At 43.1% G+C, this 17,185-nt stretch overlaps 1 protein-coding gene across 6 annotated transcripts in view; it reads left to right on the forward strand.

Moving 5' to 3' along the window:
• The first annotated feature begins 419 nt into the window (after window positions 1–419).
• CTPS1 (CTP synthase 1) overlaps window positions 420–17,185 on the forward strand; it is a 30,286-nt gene continuing 13,520 nt past the window's right edge. For 2 of the 6 annotated variants that reach the window (XM_054572056.1, XM_054572055.1), the window contains exons 1-8: window positions 554–680; window positions 3,784–3,962; window positions 5,774–5,944; window positions 8,520–8,620; window positions 9,355–9,471; window positions 12,170–12,253; window positions 12,748–12,828; window positions 16,151–16,302. In XM_054572056.1, the coding sequence (XP_054428031.1) occupies window positions 679–680; window positions 3,784–3,962; window positions 5,774–5,944; window positions 8,520–8,620; window positions 9,355–9,471; window positions 12,170–12,253; window positions 12,748–12,828; window positions 16,151–16,302 (887 nt within the window). In that variant the 5' untranslated portion in view covers window positions 554–678. Of the gene's footprint in view, window positions 681–2,762; window positions 2,811–2,842; window positions 2,906–3,783; window positions 3,963–5,773; window positions 5,945–8,519; window positions 8,621–9,354; window positions 9,472–12,169; window positions 12,254–12,747; window positions 12,829–16,150; window positions 16,303–17,185 lie in introns of those variants that run through there. The other 4 variants (XM_054572058.1, XM_054572059.1, XM_054572057.1 and 1 more) reach the window with 4 other exon arrangements.

The following is a 17,185-nucleotide window of genomic DNA, read 5'->3' on the forward strand; positions in this document are numbered from 1 at the left end:
AGGCACGCAGGAGGGATGGGGCTGGGGTTGACACAAGGAGCCTTGACTGTACTGCTCACAAGACAGGGAGGATCAGAGGCCCGGTGCGATGGATCTAGACTTCTCTGGAAGTCTCTTGGGGCATGGGTTATCGCCATGCGACGGGCTTGCTGGATGTGAACCCCAAAACCCCCTTAAGAGATGAAGCTTGCACCGCTGGCTATGACAAACGCTTCTTGGCAGAAATGCCAGAACCTGCCCAGTCTCGAGGAGCTACTTCTTCACAGTGTCAGGAGCAATAGGACTGTTCCAAGCAGCCCACCAAACAGGTGAGGAACAGCCCACCGGACGCCTGCGCATTCGCGGCCCTGCGTCGCGCGCATTCAGGCTCCGCCCTGGGGAGGGACCGCGAGCCCGCCCCGCCCCCTGCCTCTGCGTGCGCACAGCCTAGGGCCCGCCTCCGTGAAAGACTGCCCGGCGCATGCGGCCGGGCTGCATCACTGGCTGCTGGGGCCACTGTGTGCGTCTCCCTCCTAGCTCCTTAACCGACAGGAGGATCTGAAGCAGGCCTCAGGTAGGCTGACTCCAGAGATCCCGGGGGAGCTGTTCTCTGGTGCTGGAATCGGCGGCGCGGGCTGAGCCCAGCGCGGGACAGCCCTACCGCCGGGTGACAGACATCGCTCCCACCAATCAGGGGCAATGTAGGTAGCCGGTGTGCCCAATGAGTTCCGTGCCTAACGGGAGTGGGGCGGGTGGCCAGGCCGGCTAGGAGCCGGCTCCCGCGCGCGGGGCCGCGTGGCCGGGCGCCGCTGGGGACACGGGCCGCAGTGGGCGTGGGGCAGGAGGAAGGGCTGCGGGGCCCGGCAGCGGGAAACCGGGGATGGCTCGTGGGAGGGAGAGGGCCTTAGAGCGCTGGACCGCACAGCTCCTGTTCTGTGCGGACTGCCCCGGGGTACGTCCCTCCGGCCTCAAGGCACGGCCGTCACCTCGCTTGGAGGGGGTTCAGCATCCGAGACAGACTTGTCGCGGTGGGATTGGTTCCGCGGCCTGTCCTCGGCCCCCTATGGCGCTCCCCAACTCCTGTGGCGGAAGGGGCCTTGGAGCTTGCCGGGCCTAACAATCTCCCGTGCTGTCCTCTTCGGCCCCACAGCCGGCCACCACCTCGTGCTGTCCCCTTCGGCCCCACAGCCGGCCACCTCCCTTGTCGGCCGCCGGGGCGAAGATGTTGCATTTTAAAGTTAAGTTCACTACGTTTGCGCATTTTCGTCTACACATTATAATTTTGAATTCTCAGCAGTTCTGTGACCAAAGTGACGTGCAGGAAGACTCACCCCCGTTTTACAGATGTAAGGACTCAGGCAGCTCAAGTGACTTGACAGGTCTCAGTACCCAAGTGATGGAGCTGGAACTGGATTGCACAACATTTAACAAACAAACCAAAAAACAGCTTTTTTCCGTCTTTGTTGAATTTCTTTGCTGCATCTTGATTTTTGTTACTTGTGCGCTTGAAAGCCTTCCGATGTCTCCATCACCTTCAGAATAAAGTTCAAATTGGACATTCAGGTTTTCACATGATTGGGCCCCTTGCCTGCACCTACAGCTTCTTCCCCCCGTCAGTTGTCTTGGCCCTATCTCTGATAGCTTTCACCTTCCTGTTCACCCTGTTCTCTTCCCCATGCTTTAAGGTCCATTGCAAGCTTCAGGCCAGCAAACAAGAGCAGTCTGGGTCTGTCCTCTACCCTTGGATTTCTCTTATCTTCTAGATGGGTTGCAGTACTTTACCCTGCTGTTGCCACTGAAAGCTTTATGCTCTTCTTCCTATTTTATACCCTTCATGTGTTGTCCATGTGCTTTCACCATCACTGGATAACTCATTTCTTTGGAATGTTTTATCTCAAACTGGGCTGCCAGCAACTTGATGTATGGACCCAAATGTGATTAATTGTAGTCCCCCGAGTGCCTGGCACAGTAGCCCTTACATCGTACTTAGAGTAGCGGGCAGTCCATGAATGCGAGTGGAATGACGCCTGTTAGCCCCACCTGGTCTTTGAGTACATTGAATATTTATTGCCAGGCACTGTGGGAGACTGCAAGAATCACCTCTACAAGAGTGGTGTTACCCCTTTAGAGTAAAATTGGGGCAATTCAAATGTAAATTGATGAGACTTCTTAGTCTGTAACCCACTCAAAGTGGCTGAAGAATTTCTAGGAACATCCAAAATGTAGTAAGACCGGGCATAGTCTTTGGGATACACCTGGCTAGGACATACTTAAAATAGAACCAGGTCTGATATTCATGTGTCAATAAGGAATCATTCCACTCTAAGGCAATAGTCAGAGAAGTGTTTCTCCCCAAATGTTAGGAACTTGTGGTCAAACAAGTTTGGGAAAACTGCATAATGCGTACTCCTTTTTGGAGGGCACATTGAATGTTAACTTATTAAAAGCTCCCAGAGGTCGTGCATTAAAGAAACCAATTGACTGATTAACTTGCATGCCAGCATTTCTCCTATTTATCTCTCAACCCTTTTTGGGAACCTCGTATGCATTTTGTAGAAACCAAGAAGCATGCTTTTGGAAATGCTACAACAGAGGATAGAACAAGCAGGACATGGTCACGGTGCCCTCCTGTCAGGGGGAAGACATTTTAAGCATTTTATCTCCTTGCCAAGTGTGTTCATTCCTGCTTTGGAGAGGAGCTAGGTGAGGGGAATGCTTTAAGCCGAACTCCTGTTTCCTTCTTCCTTTCATAGCTTATTTTTGGCCTCACATGAAGTGTTCCCAGAGAAGAACCTGACCTTGCCAAAGCAAGCATTCTCTCCTTCTCCTTGGTGATTGTGTTTTTCATTTTGATCATATTTAGGTTTGTTGACCAAACGATGTTTTGGGGCCTCTGAAGCTGCGGGTCAGTGATCAATCCTCCCTGGTGAGCCTGTCGCTGTCTCCTCCACTTCTTGACACATGCTTTTGTTTTACTTCCCCTTTGCTTCAGCTGTTCTTGCACCTATCCATTGCTTTTTCTCTTATCGAGGCTCTTTCTCCCAGATACTGCCATAACTGTCTGGCTCTTTGGATTTAATCTGGCCCGCCCTCTTTTTGAGTCCTTTTGCCCATTATGCGCTTCCTTCTGGTTTATTACGTGCTGTCCCTTCCCACCAACGTGCAGCTCTTCAGGGCGTACCTGGGAGAGATTGCTGGCAAGGACTAAGCTATTATTAAACTACAGGAGAGCTGCCTTGAATGAAAAGATTTTTAGGTTTAACTGCAACTTCTTTTAAATGTTGAAGTTCTTTTATTCTGTCTTCTATAACCTAGAGGAGTGTTGTTTTTTTTTTTCTTGGTGCTACATTGTAGTTTAGCCAAAGACACTATTTTATGGGAAATCAGAGTGCTCATCCAAGGGTGAAATTGTTTTCCCCATGTAGGGAAAGTAATGAAGTACCTGCCTGGAGTTCCATTGTCTGCTGGTGAGATCAGCCAACATTTGGAGCATAGTGTTCTATCAGTAGCTTAAAGCTGTTTTTTTGTTCCTTTGTTTTTAGTTAGGTTGATTGTCAGTGTTGTTGTCAAAGCTTTAAAAAAAAAAAAAAGATAATGTTACTTGATTAGCAGTTGTTTTTCAACTCATATTTGAAACCATTCAGTAATCCAGGAACCCATGGAACACCTTTCCAAAGCATGGGACAGACAGGGAAACCAAGGCTCCAAGAGGGTTATAGCTAGTAAGTGGCAGAGACAGTATTTGAACCTAGATAAGTTGGATTTGTTGAGATATATTTAATCTATAATTTTTCCTTCTCACAGGTCAAAAAATAAAATGAAGTACATTCTCGTTACTGGTGGTGTTATATCAGGAATTGGAAAAGGAATCATTGCCAGCAGTGTGGGCACAATATTGAAGTCATGTGGTTTACATGTAACTTCAATTAAAATTGACCCGTACATTAACATTGACGCAGGAACATTCTCTCCTTATGAGCATGGTAAGGAAAGCGTATTTTCATTTCCTTTTAAAAAATAATTGTATAATATGTAAAAGAATATGTCAGTCCTTGGAAATTGTGTATATTTTGAATAATATAAGTTCCATTTCTTGCCTTCTCAAAAGGTCCTTAAGAGTAGCAGAATGATACTTTTCTCACGTGCACAGAGAGGAAGCAGAAATCTTTTCCTTTAAAAAAAAAATAGTTTATTTATTTTTTGAGAGACGGGGTAAGGGAGGACGGAAGAGGGGGAGAGAAACACCGATGTGTGAAAGAAACATTGATTGGTTGGCAGACTCTTTGCATGCATCCTAACCCAGAACTGGCAACCCAGGCATGGGCCCTGATGGGGAATCAGACTGGCAACCTTTTGCTTTGCAGGATGATGCTCAACTAACTGAGCCGTGCCAGTCAGGGCGAGGAAACAGAAAGCTTACTATGCAATCTAGTGATCAGAGTCTAGAAGTTTCTGTAACAAATGACAGTAATTACCTTTTTGGTGGCTGAGTGAAAATTCGTTACTTCAATTGAAAAAAGGTAATCTGGTGACATAATAACTTCCTCCAAATATTTGAGAAGAGAGATTATATTTATTCTTTGTGGCCCCAAGCTTTAGAAATACGATGCACGGAAGGAAGTTTAAGGAAATAGATTTTCTGTGATATAAGACGGATCTTTATAATAGCGAACACTCTCCAAGATGGAGGAAGCTGACTTTCAGAAGCTGTGAGTTCCTTTGATGGAGTTGTGTTCATTCAATTAGGCTAAAGAACCACTGCATAGGGATTTTGCCACAGGTAAATGCTGGAGTTGGGTGACATGTAAGCTAGAGATTCTGTTTTGCTAAATAACAGAGTTCAGATAATATAAATGAGCATTTTTTGAGGTGAGTGAAAAGTTGAAACTGTTAAAGGACGTTAGGAGAGTACGTATAATCTATGGATGTGTGACTGTCTGAACTACCTAAAAGATTATTTGTTTAAAATTGTGGGTAGATGTATTGTTAAAACATACTTTTTAAGTTTTTAAATTCTCTTTTCATATTCCTACTTCCTAATGGTGCGGTAAAAATCTTTAAGGATGAGTATCACCAAGGCAAAAATGTTAGTATAGTAAATAGCGACAGGAAAAGAGGGACATCCTGGAGCAAAACTGCATGCAGAACTCCTGAGCGGAGGATGAGTTCTCTGAGAGGGAAAATGAGACTTTTTTTTCCCCTTTCCTATTTTTGAGATTTTATCTTATTAATAGGATAGGAATGAACCATTCTGGGCAAAATGTCTAGACTGACGTTTCAAGGAATGAATGTTAAACAAAGGAATTGGAAAAACTTCGTAGTTTTACGACGTTGTTTAGGACTAAAGTGTAGCCCAGCAGATGGCTTTTAGAATCAACATGATCTTAATACATACATCTTGTTTAACTTACGAATTAAATCATGCTTTTATCACGCTTCAAACCTTGCTTTGCTCAAGTAGTAGACTTCGTTGAAAACAACAGATGCCATGTTGACTGTAAAGTCCCATATGTCCCTAGCCCTTTGGGCTCTAATTTTCTGCCATTCCATGCTGTTTCAGAACTCTTCCTGATTCAGACTGAGTTTGTTGACAAACTGGAAGTGTGAAGTTACCTTTTGGTGAATGGCTGGTGATTTTTCTTTTGTGTCCTATTTAGTTATCTAGAAATAAGTTGCTTTGATTTGTGTATAGGTAACGCACACTTTGTTCTAGTGGAGTTTTTTTGGGCGCATAAGTTGGGACATGGTCTGTGGATCTTCCACTTACCTTAAACGTTTTTACTGTTTACCCCAGGTGAGGTTTTTGTGCTGGATGACGGTGGGGAAGTAGACCTTGACCTGGGTAACTACGAGCGTTTCCTTGACATCCGCCTCACCAAGGACAATAACCTGACCACCGGGAAGATATACCAGTATGTTATTAACAAGGAACGCAAAGGCGATTACTTGGGAAAAACTGTCCAAGGTAATACTGGATTTGCCTTCAAAGTTTAAAAATCTTAACCAGTTGAATGTCTTTTGTGTACTGTTACTGAAATATGCCTTCAGTTGACTCAGAAAATAACTTGAAGAAGCCATCACTGCTCTGTGGATGGCATTGAAGCTGTCAGTCCAGTGGCATGATTCTAGTCCAGAAAAATGTTGTCCTTTTTTTTTTTTAAGATTTTATTTTTAGAGACGGAGGAAGGGAGGGAGAAAGAGAGAGAGAGAAACATTGATCAGTTGCCTCTTGCTCACCCCCTACTGGGGACCTGGCTTGCAACCCAGGCATGTGCCCCAGCTGGGAACTGAACCAGCAGCTTTTTGGTGCGGCAGGACGCCCAAACCACTGAGCCATACCAGTCAGGGCCGGAGAGCTGTTGTCTTTATACAGTGATGGGTGTGAAATGATGAAGGCAACTAGATTACGGCAGTAAGACTCTCTCTCTCTCTCTCTCTCTGTGTATGTGTGTGTGTGTATGTTTAGGAGCCTGTAAGACTGTGTGTGTGTGTTATGATGAAGGCAACTAGATTATGGCAGTAAGACTGTGTGTGTGTGTGTGTGTGTGTGTGTGTGTGTGTGTGTGTGTGTGTGTGTAGGAGCCTGTAAGATTCTGTGTGTGCGTGTGTGTGTTGGAGCCTATAAGAGTGTGTGTGTGTGTGTGTGTGTGTGTGTGTTTAGGAGCCTGAGAAGTGGGTCTGGGTCCTCCGAAGCTATTACCAGCCCAGCTTCACTTGTATCTGTTTGCTGCCTTGGGGTTTTGCACAACGTTCATTTGAGAAAAGTACTGGTTTTAAAAAGGTGGGGTTAGAAAACCCCATGTCTAGTGTAATTTCGGAGACTGCTGAAAAGTGGCCTTTATCTGAGTTGTGAGGAATAAATCTACCTTTGGCCTTAGGCTGTACCGGGCTGATAGCCAAAGGACCCACTGACAGTGAGCAGCCCTAGACTAAGATTCTAGGTTAATTGGGTCATGTTTACACCTTAGCTCTGCCACTTACCAGCTTTATGAACGTGGTGGATTACTTAACCTCTCTGAGGTCTGTTTTTTTTTTCTGCAAAATGAAGATAACAGTATCTACCTCTCTGGTATGTAAGGAGGATTAAAGGTGCTAAGTCAGTAGAGTGTTTCTCTTGAGTTGCTGACACACACAAAGGGATCAATGTGGAATTAATAATGATCTTGATTATGTAGTTTGTTGTTCTAGGCTCCCGTGTATTTATCCATTTATTCATTCATCCATCAAGTATGTTGTGAATGCTCACTGTGGTCAGACCGCCCTGGTGCTGGGAATACCTTGGTGAACAAGATCAAAAAGGCCATTGCCCTTGAGGAGGATACAGACACAGGGAATGAGATGACTGATAGGAGCTGTGGCGGGAGAGGAGTGAAGGGGGATGGAGAAAGTGGCAGGGAGCTGGTTCGGCAGGTGGTCAGGGAAGGCCTCCGAGGAGAGGAGGTGTGAGCCAGGAGGCCGCTGTGGGAGGAATGGGCGGGAGGAGCGCATGCATGGCATGTCCCGAGGCCCGAGACCACAGAGGGCTTGGTCGTGGAAATGGCGGGGAACAGTGACCCAGGATGGCGGTCAGAGAGGTAGGTGTCGGGGGTGCAGCCAAGTCACATGGGGCCAACTGGGCCACGGCCTGGAGTTTGGATTTTAGTCAGAACAGAAACTCGGGGAGCGGTGAACTCTAGTTTGCATTTTTAAAAGATCACTTTGGCTGATCTGTGTGGAGTAGATAATGAATATCCTTGTGCTTGAGGCACTGCTGGCTCTATACATAGCAAGTTAAACAGTAATCTCTGCCCCGTAGGAATTTGCCATCAGAGCCTGAAGGCTATGATTTTTGAACGAGTTTAGCAGTAGCTGGCATTTATTGAGCACTGACATGGTAGGCACTCTGCTTCGCATTTTACCAGTGTTGCCTCATATGCTTTCCACAGCCTGACAGAGTACAAGCTGTTACCTCCAGTTCAGGGGTAGGGAAATCGAACTAAAGGATAGTTGAGTAATTTGCCCAAAGATCCACCCCTAATGAGTGGCGGAACTGAGATGTGTTAGTATAATCCAGCCATTCCGAGCCCAGATGCTATGCCCCTAACCACTGTGCTGCACTGTCCTGTCTCTGCAATACATTGTCTCACCTTTGGGAATCTGGAAACATAATGTAACAGGGTCCTGGGTTACCTTGTTCCTGGAAAAGCACCCAGATGTGATGTGCCCACTGTCAGCTGTCAGCAGTAGGGGGCCGTGAGTCTGTTGCGTGGCTGTGCGGCCAGGGAAAACTTGCTCCGGGGCAAGAGCCCTGAGCGTTAGGACATCACTCTCAGCCCTACTCTCTTGGAGGGTTTCCAGCCACAACTTGGGCATCTGGAAAGGAGGCTCTGGGGAGTGTGAGCCCAAAGATTGAAGGCCATTTAAGAGTGGTCTCAGTATTATTGTGACCCTTTACCTCTCTGTGAAGGTAAAGAGTGCAGCCATTTGTTGTCCCCGTAAGTGTGTCTGTCTCATCGATGCTGATGCAAGAGTGAGTCACATACTTCTTTTCTCCTCCTCAGTTGTTCCTCACATCACAGATGCAATCCAGGAGTGGGTAATGAGACAGGCATTAATACCTGTGGACGAAGATGGCCTAGAACCTCAAGTGTGTGTTATCGAGGTGTGTATGAGCCTTTTCCATGATCCCTGGGTCAGTGACCAGTGTGCCTATCTACCCACTTAGTCAGCCATCGGCAGCTGATAAGATGAGTCCCAGCCAAGCCCTTGGCCCTTCTACTGTGATGTGGCGGGTGCGGGCACAGGAACAGCCATGTGGGTTGGGCTGAGCCATTCAAAGTGATACTTCGCGTAAGCGAGTCTCCTTTTTCAGCATTTATATGTGCACGTATTGGAGACTGTGACACACTTTTGCCTCTGAGTGAATGAGCCCCCTTTGGTTTCAGTTTCTCTACTCCTGCTTTGTAGATCCTGGCTTGTGGATCTCAGTGTTCCTGCGAAAACAGGAGACTTTTAAAGTTCCAGCAGTTTGTAACTAATGATTTTTAATACAAAAGTTATTTGTGGTTAGCTCAGTGGGTAAGACGTAGGTTTCTTTGCTTTGTGACTCTCCTACAAGGAAAATTTCCTAGTACATCTTTCACTTGATCTTTTTCTTGAAATAATGTGGAGAGATCCATGAACCGTGATAACCTTGGGGAATGGGAAGCCCATCAAAAAGGTAATCTTTTAGCACAGAAATGTCTAATTACTGTTAATTGACACTCTATGGGCCCCAAAGAGTGCATATTACACTGCTACTGATCATGGAATTGAGATGACAGTGTCTTTATTAGATAACTAAACCACAGCGGGAAGGTTTAGTGCGTAACCTCTAAAATAACTTTGCTCTTGTAGCTCGGTGGAACAGTGGGAGATATAGAAAGCATGCCCTTTATTGAGGCCTTCCGTCAGTTCCAGTTCAAAGTCAAAAGAGAGAACTTTTGTAATATTCACGTCAGTTTGGTTCCCCAGGTAAGTCATTCAAAACTTTTCCTTTGGGGAGATGGAGAGGAGGGAGAAAAGGATGATTTTCATTCCTTTTCTGTGTTAGATATTTGAACTGCAGGAAGCAGAAATTTTTTTTTTAAAATCAACTTTTTTATGAATTTTAAATGATTATAATCATATTTTTGAAAAGATCTGATGAGGCTCTGACTAGTGGGGCTCTGACTAGTGGGGCTCTGACTAGTGGGGCTCTGACCAGTGTGGCTCAGTGGGTTGAGTGTCATCTCTGCAAAATGAAAGGTCACCAGTTCAATTTTCAGTCAGGGCACATGCCCGGGTTGTGGGCCAGGTCGCCAGTTGGGAGCAGGTGAGAGGCAGCCGATCTATAGTTTGTCTCACACATCAATGTTTTTCTCCCTTTCTTTCTTCCCCCCTTCCTCTCTGAAAAAGATAAATATATAAAATCTTGGAGGTGGGGAAAGATCCAGTGGGAACCATTTGGAAAGTTAATCAGGGATGTTGCAGTTAAAGCTGGTGAATTGAACATGTTCATTTGTCTTTAACCACATGGTGAAGCCCCGTGACAACTATAGTAAAAGGAATTGTTTTATGGACAAAAACTCACAAAGATAAATACTGTGAGAGGAGTCAACTGCAACAAAAATTAGGAAAGCAGAAAGCAGATGGACGTGTACAAGCTGACTTAGTAGGCCTGGGAGAGCTGCATTCTAAGCCTGTATCTGGAAAAGTAGAGAAGTGACCCTGTTTGCCCTGCAGAACCTGCAGAGGCTCAGGAATGGGCAGCTGTTGGAACCTTTGAGAGTGAGGGTAAGGATGGAGCTCATAACCACTGTTACAGAAGCAGTTAGATGCTGATATCCCTTTCCCTAATGTACACAGTGGGGCAGTAGCCCCTCCCCCACCTTGGCAGAAGACTGGAGGGATTTTTTGTCCTTTGAAGAGGTATTCTGGATGAGCAGACACTAGGGACTGTTGAGGGCAGTAATACTGATTTAAAAACATGGCGTAATGTAACTTTATGCTCTTGAGACACCCTACCTTCTTCTGCCACTTGATTCCCCAGAATCATCACAGCCAAGCTTGGACCTTCCAGTTAGGAGACTGTAAGATTCTTCTTGGGGTATAAGACTAGCCTAGGAGAAACCACTGCCTTCAGAGGCTCCCCAGTGAAACAGGCCAGCAGATTCCCAGGGCAAGGGCCCTGGTGGACAAGTCCCACTTTTATAGAACCTCTAGTTAGCTTTTAAATGCAAGTTGCCAGCCAGTCCATCACCAGACATTTGGAGAAAATATCTAACATGCAAGAGACCAAAACAACAGGAAGAAAAGAAACTTACAGGAAATTGAGGCTCTGCAGGGAATAGGAAATTTAAAGAAAACAAAGCAATCTGTCATTAATAGCCTTGGAATTAAGAGGAGATAAACTGCATCCATTAAACAAAGCTGAATACCCTGAGAAGGGAACATTCAGAGAACAGAAAAGAATTGTTGGAAATTAGTAATTGGATAACAGAATTGAAAAATTTAAGAGAAAGAAGGTTGAGGAAATACCGTAGGAAGTAGAGCAGGAAAACAAGAGAGAGAGAATAGAGAAAAAACAAGGGAATGTGAGGGCTGGTCCAGGAGTTCTAACATCCACATCATAGAATTTCCCAAAAAATAACAAACAGGAAAGAAATCGAACAAGGGTCTCATAAATTATGTCCCACAGAGCAGTCAACCCAGCCCCTGCTTTGAAAATAAAATGGTATGGAAATGTAGCCACACCCTTATGTTTACATCCTGTCCATGCTGCTTCTGTGTTAAAATGAAAGAGTGGAGTAGTTGTGACAGAGTTTGTATGGCCAACAAAACCTAAAATATTTATTACCTGGCCCTTTATAGAAAAAAAAAATACTGACTCTAAACAATTCAAGGAAATTTCTAGGCATGAGTTTCTAGATTGAGAAGACCCAAGGAATGCCTATGTTACTGAATGAAAAATGAACCACACCAGGGCACATCCCTTTGAAATTTCAGGATAATGGGGCAGAAATTCTAAAAGGCTCTAAAGAGAAACATCAAGGCTCAGTATGGCATTTGACTTCTCATCAGCAATACTGGAAGCTAAAAGATAGTGAAGCTGTTTCCTTAAAAATTCTCGGGAAAATGATTTTTAACCTAAATTCTGTACCCAGCAAATGGATATGTTAAGTGTGAGAGGAGAATAAAGATAATTTAGTACAGAGAAAACTCAGCCTACCAACAAAACAAAGCAAACATTCGGGCCAGAAAGGAAAAGTATGGCACACGTTTAATGGTGGACATTGTTTAAATACTCAAAAGACTTGAACACTGAGTAGGGATCGTGGCATGAGGTGGGGGCTGCAGGCACAGCGTGGGTGCATGCAGACCATCTAACAGGGAAGTCATGAGAAAATGATTCAAACCAAATGTCAAGAAGTAGCAAGAAAGCATAGCAGAAGGATCAGTTAAAAAAACAAAAGAGTGCCTGTCTTTTGGGTTTGGTGTTTCTGGTCTTTGGGCAAACTTTGTAGAGCTATTTGACTCTAAAATATGCATGTGTAACTTTTACAAAAATAAAAACTAAATTAGAGAAATGACTAAATGATCTATTCCCCCATTTAAAAGGTGTTCAGGGAAAAGTCATACCTGAAAATTCCTATCACACAGATGTTGACTTTTTTTTCCTTTTGTAAAATAGCCAAGCTCAACGGGGGAACAGAAGACTAAACCTACCCAGAATAGCGTTCGGGAGCTCAGAGGCCTGGGGCTTTCCCCAGATCTGGTAAGATTTCCTGACTTCCTGGTTTCAGCCTGATCTTGAGTGTCTAGTTAAAATCTCTGCTCTGTGGCACACAAGCCCTTTGTTTTCTTGGCATGCTTTTAATTGATTGTGGAGAAGTAAGTCTGGTTCTCTGAACTGGGGCTGTAGTTTACAAAGATTTCCTTACCTGGCATGTGTGGGGTCATGTCTTATCTCTCTTCTCAGCAGTGATTCATTCTCTCTTCCCTTCTAACCAAGAACAATGATTGAGTAAACCCCTGTTGGCTCTTGAAGTTCTCAGTAATCTTTCTGTTTATTTGTACTGCCATTCTGTTACATTTTCCAATTTGGGATTTAGGAATTTCAGTTTTACAAACAGGTAATACTGTCATAATATACATGCATTGTGCTAAGAATTAGCTTAACAGTGTGATGTCTATTTTAATTTCAATCAGGAGAGAAACCCAGCTTTCTAATCCTTTTCTATTTAAACGTCTTGCTTTCTTTACTACCAGGTTGTATGCAGGTGCTCAAATCCTCTTGACACATCAGTGAAAGAGAAAATATCAATGTTCTGCCATGTTGAACCTGAACAAGTGAGTAGAAATTGCATCTTCATGCGAATTATTTTTTGTTTCTAATTATCCTAAAGTCTCTTAACTAGTTTCATAAGGCTTGTTGTTATTTCAGGATTTAAGACCATAGACTGTTTCCCAGAACTGGTCCCTGTTGGCTCTGTGACTCCATTACCTTGTGTCTTTGGTTCCCTGAGCAAACTTACGTCTCTTGACTCTTCTCTCCCCTCTTCTTTTACTATTTGCTGGAGCCATGCTCCCCCCTTTGCCTCACAGTCTTCCTATTCATTTTCCTTTTGGGGGACCCAGCTAGGACATCGTAGTATCTGAGCAGCTTTACCTGCCAAACCTCCTCACCCTTGAACCTCAGGTTGACCCCTCTCTGGGCACATAGGTACTGGGTGGTAAGCTCATTATACTACCCTTTTATGTGTGTCTGTGTGTTTCCCTTTATAGACTTTGAGCTTCTTGAGAGCAGGGATCACCTTATTAAACTTTATATTCCCAGTGCCTGGTGTGCTACCGGAGGGCCCCTGTGGTACAGGAAATTCAAAATTTTGGAACTGTAATACATCTCAGTGTGATGCATGATACAGAAATTCTAGGGGTGATAAGTTGAGATTGTGGCTTTGGTTGGGTTTGGCTGAAGGAGAGTTTTTATGGATTTGAAGGGTTTATGGCTAAGTTGTGGATGCTTTGTTTTGCTACGAGGTTATTTGATGATCAGGAGACTGAGCAGGGGAGCGCAGCTGGCTTAGAGAGGGGAGGATGAGACAGCAGGGTTACAGCACGAGAAATCCGCTCACGAGACTCCCAGGAAGATGGGAGTGAATAGTGGCTGGGCATTGCAGTGAAGAGAGCAAGAGGAAAGGCTTTCCCTGCCTCGGAGGCAGCTGTCAGCTCCACCTGGGTGATGGCTTTGGGGTGTGAGGGTAGCCTGGGGCCCGCATCCAGTGTTCCTGGGTGTGCTTTCTGCGCTGGGATTAAAGGAGTCATAACAAATACGAGGAACGTCAGAATAATTTCATTGTTATGAACAACCTTTTTACTATGTACTTCAATTATTATTATTATTATTATTATTATCATCATCATCATCATCATCATCATCATCACTAATTAGTTGTTTTGTTATTTGGGAAGCACTGATTTAGCTGGAAACCCAAACTGTTCCAGTTAGAGGGTGAAAGCAAGAGGTTTCTATGAGAAGGAAAAAAAAAAGAATAGTTACATGAATAGAAAGGAATTTCTTTTGGTGTTAATAAGTTCAAGAAGGAATTTCTGTAGGTGCAAATGAGCTAAGTTATTCTTTAGCTATGCATGGTGGTGCTGACTCTAAACAATGCCTTAAGTTTTCAGTTCCGTAGTCAGAATTTGTGTTTTCCTGTTAGCTTTGCAAACAATTGTTTGGAATGCAATGTTGGTTTGGCCCAGTCCAAAGGTTATTTGCCCTGTTTAAACATTGTAAAGGTATGAGAAGACACGTGAGGCAGTTCCTTTGGGATGGCAGCTATGCCTCCATTTTGAACTGGCTGTGTTTCTCAGCGTAAGAACGTCCAAACCTGTAGAAAATTTTTACGAGTTAGGCAGAGTTTATTTGAGTCAAAACAGAGGACACACCTAGAAGCAAGATCTCAACAGACAGAAAAATGCTTCCACACTGCAGTTATTTTAGGTATTTCTAATCCTAGCAAATGAAGGTAATTCAATTCTGTAAAGAATAGGTTGTCGTTAAAATTATTCACTTTAAAAATGTGACAAGTATTTCTACATTTAAATTTGAGCTTCAAATTTTATGCCTGTTTTTAATATCTGATTGAGTTATTGGAGTTCTTTATAAATCCTCAATGCCAGTCTTTTATCAGATAAGATTTGCACACTTTTCCTCCCAATCTGTGGCCTATCTTTTCATTTTCTTAGTGTTGTCCTTTGGAGCACAGAAGCTTTTGCATTTTGATGAATTCCAATGTATCCTTTCTTTTTCTTTATACATTATGCTTTTGGTATCATTTCTAAGCACTCTATTTAAACAAGGTCATAAAGATTGTCTTCTATGTTTTCTTACAGAACTTGTACAATTTTAGGTGTTACATTTAGATCTAGTATTCTTTGTGAGTTAACTTTTATATATAGTAACTTTACAGTAAAAGTTGAAAGTCATCTTCTTGCCTGTAGATACCCAGTTGTGTAGCTCCATTTGTTGACAGGATTATCCTTTAATAACTTATAATTTTCTTTATAGAGGTGCTTTTTAGATTTACTTATCTTTCAAAAGGTTTTAGATTTATTTATAGGTATTTATCATTTACTGTATGATGGCATATTTTTAAAAATTGTATTTCCTGATTAGATATGACTCATGTTCAGGACACCCTGCTGATCTCAAGCCAAGTTAACAGTACTAAAATTCTTTCCTGATTGTTTACCTGCAAATTCTCTTGTTTTTATGGATTAAACAATAATATTGTATGCAATTAGTGGTAATTGTTTATTTTTCAGTTCATATACATTATTTTTATCTAATTGTAATGGCTAATGACTAGTACGTCACTGAATAAAAATAGTGATAGTGGCCAGTTTTACCTTGTTCTAGACTTTTGCATTAATATTAAATAGCAACTAAATGATGTATACTGTGGGTGTTTAAAAATATTTTCCCTAAAACTCCTAATTTACCAATAATTTTTATTATGAATAAGTTTTGAATTTTTTATTAAACCTGCATCCACTGAGGCGTTTATTTCCTCTCCTTTAATCTGTTCATGTAGTGAGTTCTGCTGTTAAATTTCTTAATTTTGTGGTTCTCAAACTTTGCTTTAAAAGGTACCGATGCCTGCCTCCTACTCCCAGAGATAGTGCAGGGTAGCGCGATCTTAATGGATTTCTAAAAGCTCCTCCAAGTGATCCCAATGTATAACCAAATTTGAGAACCACTGTCCTGGGGACAGATCCTACTTAGACCTAAGAACGTATGATTTTTTTTTTTTAACCACATTTGTAGTTTGGTTTTTTTTTTTGTTTGTTTGTTTTGGATTTTTGTATCCATATTTATAAGAGAGTGACCACTATTTTTACTTTATTTTATTTTTTAAATTATGTTATTGATTATGCTATCACAGTTGTCCTAATTTTCTCCCATTGCCGCCCTCCACTCTAGCCACTGTTTTTAAATTCTTCCTGAATTACTTGATTTTGGTAATTTATATTTCTGGAAAGTTGCCCTTTTTTCTGTTTTCAGATTTAGAACAGTTATTTTCCCAAGGTCATATAGCTAGTAGGAGGCTGTCAGCCCAGTTAGTTTTTGTTTGTTTTTATTAAATAACCTTTTCTGCTTTTTAAACAGGTGATCTGTGTCCACGATGTCTCATCCATCTACCGAGTCCCCTTGTTATTAGAGGAGCAGGGGGTTGTGGATTATTTTCTTAGAAGACTGGACCTTCCTGTTGAGAGGCAGTCACGAAGAATGCTGATGAAGTGGAAGGAGATGGCTGACAGGTCTGCTGGGAGCCCTATAATTGGGTTTTTTTCGTAGGGGCTCAGGGACTTCAACTCTTCCTTGTGTTATCAACTCGTGTTAGAAAAAGCTATACATAAATGGTAAGGGATGTTAAGAAAGGCTCTTGGCCCTTATGTAGTTACATCATGGAGGAGGAAGTCCTGGTAGAGTTGGCCCAGGTCACAAGAGAGTTCGGATTGCACACCTCAGCCTTTGTCTCCTGTCAGCTGAAAATCAAAGCTCGCAGGCATCCTAGCAGCAGTGCGTCGGTGCGCATACTAAAGGCCCACACACATTGGCTGGCCATGGCTGGAACACTTTTGGGTAGCATCCCAAATGCCTGAGCTGCGTTTGGGAACATACCACGCACCCTGCGCCAGAAAAGAGTCAGCGAAATGACAGCCTTTCTGTGCTGCTGCTGCCAGAATGGATCACTCTGAGAACTGTCCCCACTCTCCTTTCCTCCTAAAGCTATGTGGTGCTCCACATCCCCTCGGATAGCTTCGTGCAGGGCCTCAGAGCACTCGATGTGCCTTTTTGTAGGTGCCCAATTAATAGGACAATATTATTAGGCATTTGGGGGAGGAGAAACCACTCATTTCATTGCTGTGGTATTTCCATTTTGACATTTTCCCCTTTCAGACTTTGTCCATTTATATGTTTATCTTCATGTAGCTACAAAAATGACACATGATTTTGGGATCTTTTTTCACAAAATATTATAAACATTTTTGCTCTGTTACTAACTTTATAATGGAAATTTTTAATGAATATGGACTGTTGTGTGTATGTGCTATAATAATATATTTGACTATTCCCTTCATCACATTAACTCTTCTGAATCATCTGTTAATTTTTTTGCCCTTTGGGATTTTAATTTTT

This window comes from Pteronotus mesoamericanus, unplaced genomic scaffold, assembly GCF_021234165.1.
Source record: "Pteronotus mesoamericanus isolate MK-2021 breed Mesoamerican mustached bat unplaced genomic scaffold, CSHL_Meso_final contig_221, whole genome shotgun sequence".
NCBI lineage: Eukaryota > Metazoa > Chordata > Mammalia > Chiroptera > Mormoopidae > Pteronotus > Pteronotus mesoamericanus.